The sequence below is a fragment of the Salvia hispanica genome, chromosome 5 (assembly GCF_029641045.1).
Source record: "Salvia hispanica isolate PSC_SH4W2 chromosome 5, Shi_PSC_v1, whole genome shotgun sequence".
Classification (NCBI taxonomy): domain Eukaryota; kingdom Viridiplantae; phylum Streptophyta; class Magnoliopsida; order Lamiales; family Lamiaceae; genus Salvia; species Salvia hispanica.
The window spans coordinates 12,839,456-12,854,975 of NC_142696.1; the positions used below are offsets into that span (position 1 = coordinate 12,839,456).

Below are 15,520 nucleotides of genomic sequence, written 5' to 3' on the forward strand. Positions count from 1 at the left end.
ATTAAAATTGTCGTGCAATAAATAATCAAAAATAATTAAATTATTAAAATAATATTAAAGTAATAAAATTAAATAAAAATTAAAGAAAAACTAAATTATACTACATTCAATTTACCAAAAGCGGTAATATTTTCGACTTAATAGAACATATATAGGAAAACACTACAGGTAAATGTTGTTTGTATCAATATTCTTCTAGCAGTTGAGATTAACATACGTAGTTTACAACCATTTGCATATTACATTCTTAATCTCAAACATAGAATAAATCTAATCTACAATTAACCATACTAACAATAATTCAAATACCGAAAAAGATTATTCCAAGAAATGCAAATTGGACATGAGTATGCCAGTGGTAAAATAATGCTACACCGAAATCGCACCGCATCATCAATCGTCGTCTACAACCCCTCTACCTCATTCTCGAATACAATTTGTCGTCGAGAAACGCAAAAAGAAAAAGAGAAAAACACAAAGCCGCATTGAAAAGATAATTCCACAACTAAATAACATGTATGGAGTAAGTATTTATAAATAAAAACTAAAGGTAACATCAATTTCATAAACCTTTCAAATTCTGATTTAATTAGTGACCCTAATCAATAACAATTAACGATGATGTAAAAAAACGCCTAAAAAATAAATATTAATGTATGATTTAATTAGTGATCTAAACGGCTAAACTGCCATTTCATTTGACCAACCATTATTCACTATTTAGTGATATCTAATGGTTTAGAAAAAACCATCTAATTTTTATTTTCAAATAAAATGGCATATTGCTGCTATCAATTCATAATGCCATTAATTATATAATACCATTAATGTATTAATGCCATTAATTATATAACTGCCAATTATTCAACCAATATTCGAAAGGTCCATAACTAATAGTATATATTTAAAATCTTGTCCAAAATTTATAAATATTTAAAATAATGGCCAAAACTCGCATTTTATATATTTATAGATTTATAGATTCCCCCTCCATCTCATAAGAGCATGTACTCTTTCTTTTTTAGTTCATCCCACAAGAATATGCATTTTCTAATTTTAGAAATTCTCTTCTCTCTAATGAGGTGAGACCCATTTTCCACTAACACTACTTAACTTAGACATGCACAAACCGAACCGAACCGAACTGGCGGTTAACCACCGGTTCGTAACCCAAAATCAAAACTGGCGCGGCAGTTTGAATCGCTGGACGGTTTGGTAGTTCGGACGGTTCAACTCAGGTCTCTAGCTCTTTCTTACTTTACCCATTGTACTACAAAACCCAAAGGCCATGTTTGGTTGACGGGAAAGTAAAGTTGGAAAGGAAAATGATTCCCGGAAAAATGAATCCCGGGAATATGATTCCTAATAACTTTACTTTCCACTGTTTGGAAAATATCAAGATTTTATATCTTATATTTGATTTAAACACCGAACTAAATATATGGTACTTATTATTTTTAATATTATTTTTTATTTATAAAAAAATAATAATATAAATTTTTTTAATAAATTATTAATTACAAATGATAATAACTATATTGTTATATTTATTATTACGATGGATAGTTTAAATATGGATCATCCATCGTAATATATAATAGTTACATGGAGTATTATAATCATTTAACAAATATTATTATTATTATTATTATAATATTTACGAATATAATACTTAAATAAGTTTTATAATTTAAATTTTACTACGATTTTATTGATTAATTATTAAGTTATAAAATAATAGTAATAATTATTTATTATTATTATATCATTTATATTATAATTATATTTTAATTATTTAATAAATTATTAATTACTATTATTATAATAACGATTATATGTAAATATTATAATAATACAATTATAATTACGATAAATTTAATTATAGTTATTTATTATACTTAAATTAAATATGATTTATAATTTTAAATTATTTTTAAAATATTGTATTTAATAATAATAATAATAGTAATAATAATAATAGTAATAATAATAATAATAATAATAATGTCTTATGTAAGAATCCTAAAACTGAGAAAGAGAATACCTAAGAAAAGCTAGGATTCAGAATCCTGAAAAGTTATACTAACTTTCCCTGTTCCGGGATTTTGATTACTTTCCCAGTCTACGAGTGAACTCTATGCCACTTTGTGGTTGCGCCAAGATGGGCGGGCACGTGGAGGCAACCCCCCTCCATCCCTTAGCCAAGCATCACGCGGGTAGATGGGACGCTTGCAACGCATCCCGGCCTGTCTCATCCCACCGGGACGGAACAAGAAATCCGCATTGCGGAGTCCCTAAGTCACAAACCCATTAAACAAACAAATAGTCAAATAACTTGATTTATCGATCACAATATAACAAAATCTCCAACGCACGTCTGAATTATTACTAGTCTGTAAGAACCAGATTTATGTGGTTAATAGCAAAAATTGTAAGATACATTAGATACTTGAAGAAAAACTTTTCACCAACCAAATGAACTGAAACAGAGAGACCAACTCAGCGACAAAGAACTGAATGATTTTCTTAACTACAGATATATTACAGCATTTTAGTACATATTAACTTTGGATTATTTATAATTACAAACCTGTACAGATAAAGGAAATGCCTAAAATGCGCAGGAGATTAAGTAAACATGTTATCAACCAAAGAGTGGTTGAAACAAACAGCATTTTCTTCAGACAACGGTCTAGCACACGCCTTGAAACCCCGATCTCGACCAATTACAATGTCACAAGGAAAAGATTCCTAAAGGGTTGCCTTGAGCTCCTCCCTTCTCGACAGAAATCTGCATACCATCATAATTGCACATAACGAGTAAGCTACCTTGTTCAATAACACATAACCAAGTATGTAATCTTGAAACAGGAACCCCTTTCCTGGTTAGCTTTGTTTTACTTAATACTCCCTCCGTCACCTAAGAACTATTTCCATTTTAGTCATTCCCTTAAAATTATGCACTTTCTATTTTTGGAAATTTGTTCTCCCTAATGAGGTGGGACCCATTCTCCACTAATAATACTTCAATCACTTTTTCCATTCTATCTCTCTTACTTTACCAATTGTGCATTAAAGCCCGTGTCCCTTCAAAAAGTTCATATTTTTAAGGGATGGCGGGAGTGAGAAACCATGGCCGCATGATTAGTTCTGTTGAAAGGTAGCGAGGAGACTAACAACTTTGTAAGCAACCTTCAGCTACAGTTCTAAAGGGCAGCCTGGAAAAATGCTAACTGTGAATACACCTTCCATTAGAGAATGAACCCTTTTGAAGAATGATAAGATGCAAAATAGAGTATATTTATCTTCAACATAAGGATTTCCCAGAAAACACGTTATATCTTAATTTGTATAAATAACCAAAGGCTTTTTAGGATACCCTTAGTCTCTAGTCTATCTTAGTAAACAATAGATTAGTAGCCTATACTATTTTTGTCTAACTAGGAAAAATCCTTTTTGTAAATGCCCCATTCGTGAAGGGAAGAAAATATCCTTAAATTTACACTTACTTTTTGTGTATAAATCAAATAACTAGAAATTAAGAAAATAGTAAACGAAATAGTAAAATGAAGGGAATAGTACAAGTTGGATCAAGTTGCAACTGTTTTTTCTATTTTTTTTTTTTTTAAACTTCCAACCTCTACCTTCCTTCTCAAGGCATATGATCTAAGTATCAAAGGTCTTGGCTAGGAACCTGCCTAGCAGACGTAATGAGTTATATGAGGAGGTCCTATCTTACACCTATGGATTAGCATAGATTTGGATATCACTATGATAATACTAGTCACTCAAATTTAACTCGAGCAACATAAGCAGTATTTAGCTTGTTCAGTGCATAAATAATGTTTGGAAGCATAAGAGATGCCAAAAGTATGACCATATAAATTCGTATATAAATTTACCAGCAGAAAATCCTCATCAGTACCAAAGGATTTGTGAGCCTGTTCAAGGCACCATGAAGGAATCCTTTCATGCTTCCTGCCACAAAAAGAAGTTAGTGTCAGCATCAGAATATCAATTATCTATTTCTATTATAAATGAATTTTCAAGTAGATATTCAGTTTAGTTCACAAGCTTTACGACAAAAAAAATGCAAATAATGAATTTCAAAGAAGAGTAGGAACAGTCGAAACCTTGAGCTGGCAGGATCTCGAATCTCAAACTCATCTGTAGCAGCATCATAGCCACAAATAACAACATAGTGACCTGCAGGGGCCATAGTCTAAGTCAGTCATTGAGAAAATATAATAGTCGAAACCCTGGAGAGACTATCACCATATTGTATCAAGGAGATTATGATTTATGATATTGAGTATATAACTGAAACCATTATGTTTACTAAACCTAGAGTGAGTATTTTAATGTGAAATGAACCACCACTGTGCAGTCAACATGTTCAACACTATAAGCAAAGGCAAGGTAACTAGGTAAGTATCACTATATTTGAGATTGCATCTTTCATACCGGTGTAACTAGGGCCTCCACTATAGTATTCTGAGACACAAGTATCCTCAAGCTGAGACTGACTGCTGCAATGAAAGATGAAAGTTAAAACCTAAAAGATTTAGAATCAATGAAAATTTTGGATGCGCACACAAATAAAACATCAGAAGAAAGTAGTGTTACTGACTTCTGATGGATCTTCAAGTGAACTTGAAGATATAAAACACCTGATGAAGGCAATGATTAACCAAATTTTTGGAAACTGAAGAATGAAAATGGCTACAGTTATGTTTGGAAATATTTTTAGTGGTTTAAGCTTTGAGTTTTGAGAAAATACTAGAAATAAGATGAACTATTACGAAAAAATACTGGCACGAATGAGAGAGAGAAAGTTGGTTTGTTTAGCTGGATAATGAAATAAATAATAGACCAATCTGGTTGATCATTCATTCAATCATTTGAACAGATAAAGTTACAACATACCTTAATTTGTGCTGATCGACTAAAGCAATAGCGACATACTTTCCAGACAACATAAATTCAGAAATTTCTTTCGCACTAACTGATCTGCACTGTAAGAGATGGGCGTTTGTGTCACTTATAGAACGGACGTAAAAAAGCAAAAATTAAAGCTGAACCTTCCTGGCTCATTTATCATGTAAAGGGATAGAGGGTACATGACATGAAAATATAACCAGATCGAGTTCAGAAACAAGGATATGCATTAAGAGGAGAAACTGTAAAAGGATGGCCCATAATTTTTTTAGAGGGAGAAAGAGAGAAAAGTCTCTTGGGATAAATTCTAAACAACATGATGGACTATTGGGAATGGAGCGCTATACCAAAAATCGTGTTGGGTGGGAACTAAGCTTTAAGAGGAAAAACTAGAAAAAAGAATCTCCAAGAAAATAGATTAATAGGAGAGAAAAAAATATCTTGCTTAACATGGAAGTGAAGCTCAACAGGCCTGGTGCATGCTTACTTAACAAACAAATATTATTTTCCATAAGATGATTACATGATCCAAGAACCACAGACAGTTCTGAATAGATCTTCATGAATATTAGCAGAAATTATTAACTCGGATGAGCAGATTGTACCTCTATACTGATTCCAGATTCACGAGCTTCCTGGAAGAGCATATTTACTCGTCTAAGGTCATTTGGCAGTTGGTCCTGCAAAATGATGTCTTTAACATTGTCACGGATTCAAGAAGCAAGCTAAAAGGTTTAGAGCTGCAAGTTATGGATCCAGCTAAACTTCACATGTACGGTTCTTTAATGAGGACAAAAGTTACCTTGTAATATGTCTCGACAGAAAAGTCTGGATTAGCTCCTAATGTAACTGTGCAATATGTAAAGCTTAAAGAAAACTTCTGCAGCAAATATGCCAAATCTACAGTCCAAATACTGAGACACAAGTATAGTAGGCTATCAGAACATATTTATCGCATGATGACAGTGAAAGAAAAAGATGACAAAGCTCATACTGGTTGGTAATGATGACTACTATAGGAGGAAAAAAAATCTGGAAAGTTGCAGGTACAAGTGCAGGTACAAGACATTAGTATGGCACGAAAGTGAAAATAAAACAGACCCCTAATTATTGTGATAGAGAACATTCCCTAGTTCGTTACTTCCTGATAGAAACCCTCCCTTGTTCTATTCCCAGCATTATTGTTTAGTTGTTGGAGATAGGTTTTACCTTTTAGAGTCAAGTTATGAGTTATATTTCAGTTGGGAGCCTGTCAGTATCATATTGTAAATAGGGCTTATACTCTTAGTTTTAATGGTCAAGAAATATAGTTTGAGTTTAGTGTGCTGATGTGGCCTTATTCGGGGGGAGTGGCCTCTTTGGAGGAGAATTTATACTTCATTCATTTCTTTATTCAATTGTTAGTATCCTGTTTTTTCTCTTTTCTTCATTCTGTACCCATTTTCCAGTTCGGCAGCCGCATCTTCTCTATCATATTGTTTGCCAGAGTGATCTAGATTATGACTATATAAATTTCCAGCTCCAGCCAGGCATTCATGATATCCGTCTGATCTAATTACATCTCCTAGAAAGTGGTTCTTGTTCCATATATCAGATCTCCTAGTGATGTGATGATCATATTTCTGTTACCACATTCTTGAGCTAACTAGTGCACTTATAATCATGCTGGAAGTGAATAAACTATCAGCCCAGTTTTGTGTTTCTGCAAGAGCATTAAGAGTTAAAGGTGGTATGAAACCAATTAAAATTCTCACTGACAATCCATCCACAACAATTGATTTACTGTGTTGCTACTTGCTAGCACAGAAAAACTCTTCAAATACTAAACCATTTGACTTGAGAGTATCAGAAAGCCTTATAAGCCATTTCTCTTCTTTACACCAGAATAAACGAATATATTAGAATATTGAATTTGAAACTTACCAGAGAATAATAGTACTACTAGTTTATTCTCAGCATAATCTTTATTTTCTGCTTGCATAAGTTTTTAGTAATAGTGGAAAACAGGATTTACTCTGATTATCGAACAATGCAACAATGACTTAAACCATGCCGAAATGGAAATTCACACAATGAAGGACTAATAATCAAATTACTCGATTAACTCTATCCACAAAGCTCTCATGTATCCAACATAACAAAGTACATAACAAATCTGCTTGTGTATAGTACCTTCAGACATACTAACTACTGTGTGCAAAATAAATTCAAGTCTACTGGTAGGAGATGCATGCACACCATATAACTGGTGAACTTCTTTAAACATGATCTGTTTTCTTGAAGCATATGAAGAAGTCTTAGACATAAAGACGAATGTGGGAAAGTACCTTGTGGTACAACATAGCTCTACTAGGTCTTGAATAGTACAGTTATATACACCAACAGCTTGCAAAACCATAAGAACGCAAGCAAGACCACAATCCCATGTGCTTTCCTGATTTATGTGAGGTACCTAAAACAACGGACAAAATTCAAATTAAAGAGAAATATATTAATATACCACTAAATCAAAATATAGAAATACATATAGAAAAATGTGACCTGATGGAAGCAACACATTAAGAAATAGAGTGTGTCAAATGACTCAAATGCATAGATAACAGGCAAGAAGCAAGACTTACATCAATAAAGTAGGATGAGACTGAAGTTCTGCTTTGGTTGTTTAGTGGCTGCTGGATGGTATAAGAATCGACAAAATTAAAGTGATTTTCAGCATACTCATCATTATTGTCTTCAACCGCCTTCAATAGTTTGTTCATGAACTGATGAATTGGCCACATCCTTCTGTATCTTATTTAGTTGTCAATCAAAGCAGACAATATTGATCTCAGCAATATCTGCGAAAGCCTAAGAAAATCAGATTTTGCTAGAATCTTGATTGACCTATACTTCCATGCTAACACGAATGCACAAATTATTGAACTCCACATTATCAAGCAAAGACCTCAGGAAAATGAACAATGATTTTGGTGTTTAACGCAGAACCTACGACGGGAATTAGACCAATATTCAGTCAATCATAGTGTCACTACTATGCATGAATTTAAACATCTCTTAACAATACATAAGTCACAAGCCAACCATACATCAGTATCCGACCCATCACAAGAATACGCGAACATGCCTCTAATTCTGCAATTCCCTTGCATCAATACAAACATCTTTTCACATATTTTGTCAAAAAGTTTTACGTCAAGCTAATCATCCACAAAATACTGACCAACTTGAGACGATCAAATCTAGAACTATCACTAGGTGATCAGAGAGTCTTCATGATAAACACACGACAAAAGTGAATGCTGCGATAACGATTAGCAACAAACATAATAAACCTAGGCAAGATAACACTACAAGGGGAAAAATTCGAATTCAATTCAATCACAATACAAGCAACAAACAATCATCGCAAATACAATCAACATGAAGCGAATCGCAGTACACCAAATGCAATGAAATACCTGCATCTGTGCAGAAGATTCAGAAATAATATCTGTGTTTATTCTGAGGGAACTAGACGACAGTGGAAAAGGGGAAAGGGGGAAAAGGGCGTATCGGGACAGGCGTTTGATTGGCAGCAGCACTGTCCCTAAAATTGGTGTGAATAAAACAGAGACAAAGGAGAAATGGGACCGCCTATTAGAAGAGAATAGAAGAGAAGAAGAAGACTGATAATTGATTGAGATTCTGTTGCTCCTTTTGCTGTCAACACAAGTTTCATTTTTGAGTTGGCAGGGTGGGTGAACAGCGTTGAAGGTGTGGGGTGGGACCACTAGGAATTTATTTAATGGAAATTGGCCCTAGAACTTTCATAATGTTCTTTTAGTTTGGCAGAGAATATCACTAATTTTACCTGAGTTTGTTATTTTCCACCAACAAATAAGTTCTGACTTTATTTATAAATAGAAGAACAACTTTGGATTATGTATTTTAAGAAAAAATATCCTCAAATATTGAAGAACTTAAGCTCTCGAAGTTGTTGTTGAGAAATTACGAAGAAAATTCTGTATCTTAATATTATTTGCCGTAATTTTTCGCCGGTAGGAAATAACAAACTTCGATAAAGTTCAGGATATTATTTTTCAAGGTTAAAGTTCATGGGAAAACACCAACTTTGGGGGATTGCCAAACATTATGTATTGTATCCTACTACAATTTTCTTCATTCTATGCTCACATAGCGGATTTGTAGGTACAAAGGCATCCCAACAAAATTTCCACGATGGGAGATAACTCATGAGCTTCAAAGAACGTCAAGCTAAAGACGAAAAATAAGCGTTTGTTGGGAGGCAACCCAATCATTTATTTCCAATTTTAAAGTTACTTTTTGAGTTTAATTTTCGTTTTCTGTCTTTGAAAAATTTTCGCAGGTTCTGACCTTCGCCGGTGACCACTGCTGATGTTGCGGCGGCCCGCCGGCCAGCTTCTGGAAACATTCTGCCTCGTTGCGGCGACTACCGCCAAATTGCGGTTTTCAGCTCGATTTTTCGATTTTTTTCAAATTTTCGCCCCGTCCAACCTTTACGCGAAATTTTTCAATGTATGTTTTTTAGAAGTTTACCCACGTCCCTACCAACTCTACACACTTATTTTACACTTTGTTGTAAATAAGTTTGGAAGTATGAAGTGGTGTGAGCTTAGGTTTTTGTTTTTGTTTTTATTTTTTTTAGTTTTAAAAAACCCGAAGGTGAATTTTCTTGAAAATATGTCATGGACTTAGCATGAAGAACTTAGAAACACGCATGTATAGGGACACATTAGACCAAGTTGCCGATGATATTTAATTCCATCCATGTTTAAGTATGGCTTGACGTCTTGATTTGATGGTTTGGTGAAAAGGTGCATAATTAGTGAATTGTTTGTTCGCCTTGAATCATGCTTATACCTTGTGAGATTTGAGCTTAATTTCTTTCTTGTGTGATTTATCTGCATACACGTATATGTTTCTAGAACTTGCTCCTAGTCTGCCTGAGTTTACATAGTGTATAAGTTGATTTAGGAGGATGTTAGACCATCTTTTCTTAGCTACTTTTATACCTAAAGTTTTCGACCCTTTCAAAAATTATTTTTCCCTTTGTAGCCAATTTTGAGTCTTTAAGCCTATTTTTTGGAAGCCAAAATAAATGGGGACAATTCATTGGGTTATTATAGTTTTTATTATTTTTTGTAAAGGAATTGAAGAGATAAGGAGGAAAGTTATAAAGTATTGTGCTTAATTATAGAAAAGTGCAAGTTGTGAAATAGTGAAAATTCAAAATGTGTGCTTGATCTAGAAACAAAAGAAAAGAAAAAGAAAGAAAGATTGTGAAAAGAAAAAGAAAAATTCAAAGGATTGGAAAATGAGTTGAAGGAGAAAAATAAGTGTTACAAGTGTCTTGGATTTTTAGAAAAGTGGAGTTATTTTTACTCTACTTGGGATATTGTTATGGTTAAGTCATTTTTTAGCCAAATACTCCTCACCTACAACAAAAAATAAAGACCTTTCAGACTTTTGATGCTTAATCACATCAAGTAGAGAAGCAAGACTATGGTAAACTTTGCATGATGCATGATTTGAGTGTTTTTACACATTAACCTTTATACACTTCGAGAGTGAGAGAAAGAATCACTTCCCATCTTTGTAAGTTTGCCACATGTAAGTGCATGAATTCAAGGTGTTCCACGAGTTAATAATGAAAGTGCACTAATAAGTCTTGTTTGATTTGATTGCGTTAATTCATGTTTAATCTATTCTTCCATCTTTTGAGGCAATTACGACGTCTAGTCCTTGTGCATTTCGTGCGTCTATTCTTGTATCTTTATTGTTTTGTTCGAGGAAAAACAAAAATGTAAGTTTGGTGGAGTTGATACACTCAGATTTTGCATGGTTTTAAGGCCATTATTTGGTCCGTTTTTAATGTCAAAGTTGCATTACATTTCCATTATTTGCATATTTTATCTATTTTGGTATTTTGACATGTTTTGTGAGAAATGTGCGTATTTGAGCCTAAAAAGGGAGTCAAAACGCGAAGTAGGAAATCTGGAGTTTCCGGTTGAAGGAACTGGCAGCGGAAGCGTTGCAATGTACGAATTATCATAATTAAATAATTATTAATTGCACAAATAAATCACATAATAATCAGATCTATTTAGCAGATTATTTAGACAAAATCTATTTGTGTAATTCTCACATGTATCATGCTCATAACTTGAATTAATCATGCTTTAAGAATATTGAAACCTAAAACATGCTTTTCTACGGAGCAGGAATAATACCTAATTAATTCTCCAAAGAATTGAAGATGGCTAGCAGCTTCTCCACGTGACGCTTTGAATACTAGACCACAGATCTTCTCTCTGGTTCCCGAACTGTACTCCGATATCAGTGTGGGCTGATCTCACCAGAATGCTAGGACTTAAATAAAGAAGACAAAAGAAATCATTTTCCTAATTGGAGAGAATTTCGAACTCCTCTAGTATAGAGGGGGACGAAATTTTGTGTATTAAAATTATGATTTATGTCTCCTTTATTCTCCTATTTATATTAAGTTCCTTTTGGTCCAGACATGGATCTATGGAAGGTTTTGGATATGGGCTCATCCAATTTACTTTTTACTAATTAAATTGAACCCACAATTTAATATAAGCTTTAATTGGAATATTACGAGCAGCCACTACAGAAGTAATATTGAACTCTCATCCAAATTCGAAATTATAAGTAATCCGGGTTTCCGTTTTAACTTTCATTTCCCGCGCTTAAGATAAAAATGTCCATTAATTAATTAATGTCTGCTATGGACTTAATTAATTAACTTTTTATTAATTCCAAGAGTGGACTTAGCATGCAACGCTTATTTATTATTCATAGAGTGATCAAACTCCAACTAGCTAGGTTCCGAATAATAAAACCTTGTTTCGCGCTCCTCTTGAGAACATTATCAAACGAGACTCACCTCGCGCACGATTCAATATAATAGCAATCTTAACACCACTAGATATTAATCACCACTACCCAATATATCAGGATTATTGGGTTACGAAAAGCCTGCACCATTTGATAAGTCAAAGTAATGCATAATCAATACCGTATGCTCAATGCTAACCTGAATTGATTAAGAAACAAATATTTATCAAGACCTCGCCTTTCAGTAGATAGCATAAGGACAAGTCTTGCTGTTAGATCCGTTCTGTGCTTTATCACACCAATGTCATCTTACTTCAGTAAGGCTTAAAAATATGCGGACTTACATTGCAACCTTTCACGATGGATAGTCTAATTCCATCTAGGTCATGAAATTCTCTTTTTTCTTTGTTTAGGACTGACCGTGTTACCTTAAAGTGGACACCGCCCACAACAGATCTACTAAAACAAAGACTTAGACTTTGTTAAGTTAACTTATACATTTAAACATGCAATTAACATCCATTAAATGTAAAACATAACAACATTATGACAAAAATAATCTGTTTTATTCTTTGGAAAATAAAATAAAAGTTTTACAATATTCAATCACTCGAAACATGATTTCTAGTATACAAACTCTAACAATCTCCCACTTATACTCAAAACACTTTGAGTATACAAGAAAAAATGTGCTAACGTCTAATTCTCCCACTTATACTGAAAGCGGATTGAGGTCTTGTATTAGTCGAACTCTCATTCCTTCAACATGGCTCTCAAACGACTTAACCGCTAATGCCTTCGTGAAAGGATCTAACAGGTTGTTTCCTGACTCAATCTTGACTACTTGTATGTCTCCTCTCTGCACTATATCTTGAATGATATGATACTTCCTCTCTATGTGCTTGCTCGCTTTATGAGCCCGTGGTTCCTTCGAATTTGCCACAGCACCAGAATTGTCATAATAAATGGTGATGCTCTTGGGCATATTCGTAACCACACTTAAGTCCAGAAGGAAGTTCTTAAGCCATACAACCTCTTTTGCAGCCTCCGAAGCAGCCACATATTCATGGTAGAGTCTGCAATGCATTTCTAGTTTACACTCTTCCAAATTACAGCTCCACCTCCCAAGGTAAACATATATCCGGAAGTTGATTTTCTCGAATCTACATCAGCTTGAAAGTCTGAATCTGTATATCTTAAAGGACAGAGCTCGGCTGCATTGTAAACTAGAACATAGTCCTTAGTCCGATTAAGGTACTTGAGTATGTTCTTTATGGCAGTCCAATATCCTTGGCCGGGATTTGATTGATATCCTGCTACCATGCCAACAACAAAGCAGATATCAGGTCTAGTACAAAGCATAGCATACATGAGACTACCAACAACCGAGGCATATGGTATCCTTTTCATCTCTGCTATCTCAGATGTTGTCTTAGGACACATCTCTTGAGATAAATGGATCCCGTGTCTGAAAGGTAAGAAACCCTTCTTGGCATCTTACATGCTAAAGCGTTTAAGTATTGTATCGATGTAAGATTCTTGGGATAAGCACAACATTCACTTTGCACGGTTCCGAAGAACCTTGATACCGAGAATGTGTCCCGCATCACCCATATCTTTCATCTCGAACTGGCAAGACAACCAAGTTCGTACTGATGACAACATCTTTTTATTGTTTCCAATTAGAAGAATATCATCTACATATAAAACTAAGAACACAACATTTCCCTTTTCAACCTTCTTATACACGTAGCTTTCATTAGGGCACTTTTCGAATCCAAACTTTTGAACAGTTTGCTCAAAACACTGGTTCCATGATCTAGATGCTTGGTTGAGGCCATAAATGGCCTTCTTAAGCTTCCAAACCATGTGTTCCTTGCCCTCTACCACATAGCCTTCGGGTTGTTCCATGTAGATGGTCTCCTCAAGACTCCCGTTTAAAAACGCAGTCTTAACGTGCATCTGTCATACTTCCCAATCCATGTAAGCTGCGATAGACAAAAGAATACGGATCGATTTGAGCATGGCTACTGGGGAGAAGGTCTCATCGTAGTCGATGCCTTCCCTTTGGGTATACCCCTTAGCCACTAGTTTTGCTTTAAAGACTTTAACTCGTCCATCAGGTCCACGTTTACGTTTGTATATCCACTTACTCCCAATGGCAGTACAGCCTTCGGGTAGGATAGACAAATCATAGACGTCTTTGTCTACCATTGATTGTAGTTCCGAATCCATTGCTTTCACCCATTCGCAATGATCGACATCTGCCTGCGCCACTGCAAGATTCCAGGGATCAAGTACATAGCTGTCTGAGGAATGATCCATGCACTCTCCCAAACCAATGTATCTTTCAGGCTCATGAGAGACCCCCACTGCGACACGGCACTACAACATTCGGTGTATTAGTTGAAATTTCTGGAATTGTTATTACACTAGGTGTCTGTTCTTGGTTAATGGAACTTGTGACTGATGTTAGCTCTTCAAGAGCTATCTCACTGCTGGACTTATGATTCATTACAAAGTCTTCCTCTAAGAATGTAGCATGCGTGCTCACGATGACTTTCTTATCTCGGAGACTATAGAATTCATAAGCTTTCGATCCTCTAGGGTAACCTATAAACTCACATACCTCCGTCCTAGATTCCAGCTTAGTTGGATCCTTTTCCAATACATGAGCCGGACAACCCCATACTCTGAGATGTTCCAGATTGGGCTTACGCCCAGTCCACAACTCATATGGGGTATTAGGAACTGATTTAGAAGGTAATGGTGGAAAATATATACTAAAAAATATTTTTCGAGTTTATTTTGAATTTGATAAATTGCTTGTATATTGTAAACACTCTTCATTTAATGAGAATAATAAATGTTTTCTTCATACTGTGTATTTTACTTTAATGGGTATTGGCCGTATTTAATTATATATTAAATTATATAACTAAAGCGTCGGAAAGTAAAATCAGTCTAAGTTTTCTACATTGAAGGTTGGGTCGTGGAACAGGTCATCACAGTAGGTGGCCCAACCGGTACCTTGCAGAAGTAAAACTTTTCCACAACCTAGATAGGCTTTGGCTACCTATCGTGAAAGGTTGCAGTGTCCATCCGAAAGTCGTCTTTACCTTGAGAATGACTAGTGACACTGGTGTGGTATAGCATTGAATGGATCTAAAGTATAGACACGTCTTTGTTGCTATCTACTGTAAGACGATGTCTTGGAGATTTAATATTTCCTACTCTTTGTAATAATATAGGACACACGTTATTTAATCATACGCTACTTTTACTTATCAATAGGTGCGGGTTTTTCGTAACCCAATATTCATGATATCTTGGGTAGTGGGAATTAATAACTAGTATGATGTCAGTTTTATTATTATATTGAATCGTGTGCCTGCGTGGTTTGACTATATCCCCAAGAGGTGTTCAAGAGAAGTTCTATTATTCGGAAACCCGGCCGGTTTGGATTTAATCCAAGAATAAATAGAAAAGGAAAAGTATATTTTGATATACGTCTCGTACTAGACATACTCTTGGAAATAAAAAGATATTATTTAATTTAAAGTCTATAGCAGACTACAAATTAATTAATGGATATAGAAAGTCTTAGACACGGGAAATAATATATTAAAGAGGTTAACCCGGATTGCTTGTAATCACGGATTGGATGGGCGGTCAGTATTTCTTCGTGGCACAAGAAATATTC

The 15,520-nt window shown here is 34.7% G+C and overlaps 1 protein-coding gene across 6 annotated transcripts; it reads right to left on the reverse strand.

Moving 5' to 3' along the window:
- Positions 1-318: 318 nt before the first annotated feature.
- LOC125190286 (guanylyl cyclase 1) lies at positions 319-8,627 on the reverse strand. 6 transcript variants are annotated; one of them, XR_007170884.2, is made up of 11 exons: positions 8,397-8,626; positions 7,560-7,775; positions 7,266-7,390; positions 5,741-5,852; positions 5,544-5,618; positions 4,927-5,015; positions 4,465-4,529; positions 4,134-4,206; positions 3,903-3,978; positions 2,591-2,791; positions 319-2,294 (listed from the first exon to the last, which is right to left on the reverse strand). XR_007170884.2 is itself a non-coding variant. In XM_048087554.2 (10 exons), exons 2-10 carry the CDS (start codon positions 7,716-7,718, stop codon positions 2,735-2,737), a joined length of 828 nt encoding a protein of 275 aa, XP_047943511.1. In that variant the 5' UTR covers positions 7,719-7,775; positions 8,397-8,627; the 3' UTR covers positions 2,505-2,734. The 6 variants fall into 6 exon arrangements, 5 of the variants coding, with proteins under 5 accessions (XP_047943511.1, XP_047943510.1, XP_047943509.1 ...); XM_048087554.2 differs by lacking the exon at positions 319-2,294 and having other exon boundaries at positions 2,505-2,791; positions 4,465-4,526; positions 8,397-8,627; XM_048087553.2 differs by lacking the exon at positions 319-2,294 and having other exon boundaries at positions 2,505-2,791; positions 7,560-7,785; positions 8,397-8,627.
- Between the last annotated feature and the right edge of the window lie 6,893 nt (positions 8,628-15,520).

Coding starts and splice junctions, on each gene's coding strand:
- LOC125190286 (XM_089059323.1), bottom strand. CDS start 7,718: ATGTGGCCAATTCATCAGTTCATGAACAAACTATTGAAGGCGGTTGAA. Junction 4,207..4,464: donor TGGAGGCCCTAGTTACACCG/GTATGAAAGATG, acceptor TGGCCCCTGCAG/GTCACTATGTTGTTATTTGT. Junction 3,979..4,133: donor CGAGATCCTGCCAGCTCAAG/GTTTCGACTGTT, acceptor TTTTTGTGGCAG/GAAGCATGAAAGGATTCCTT.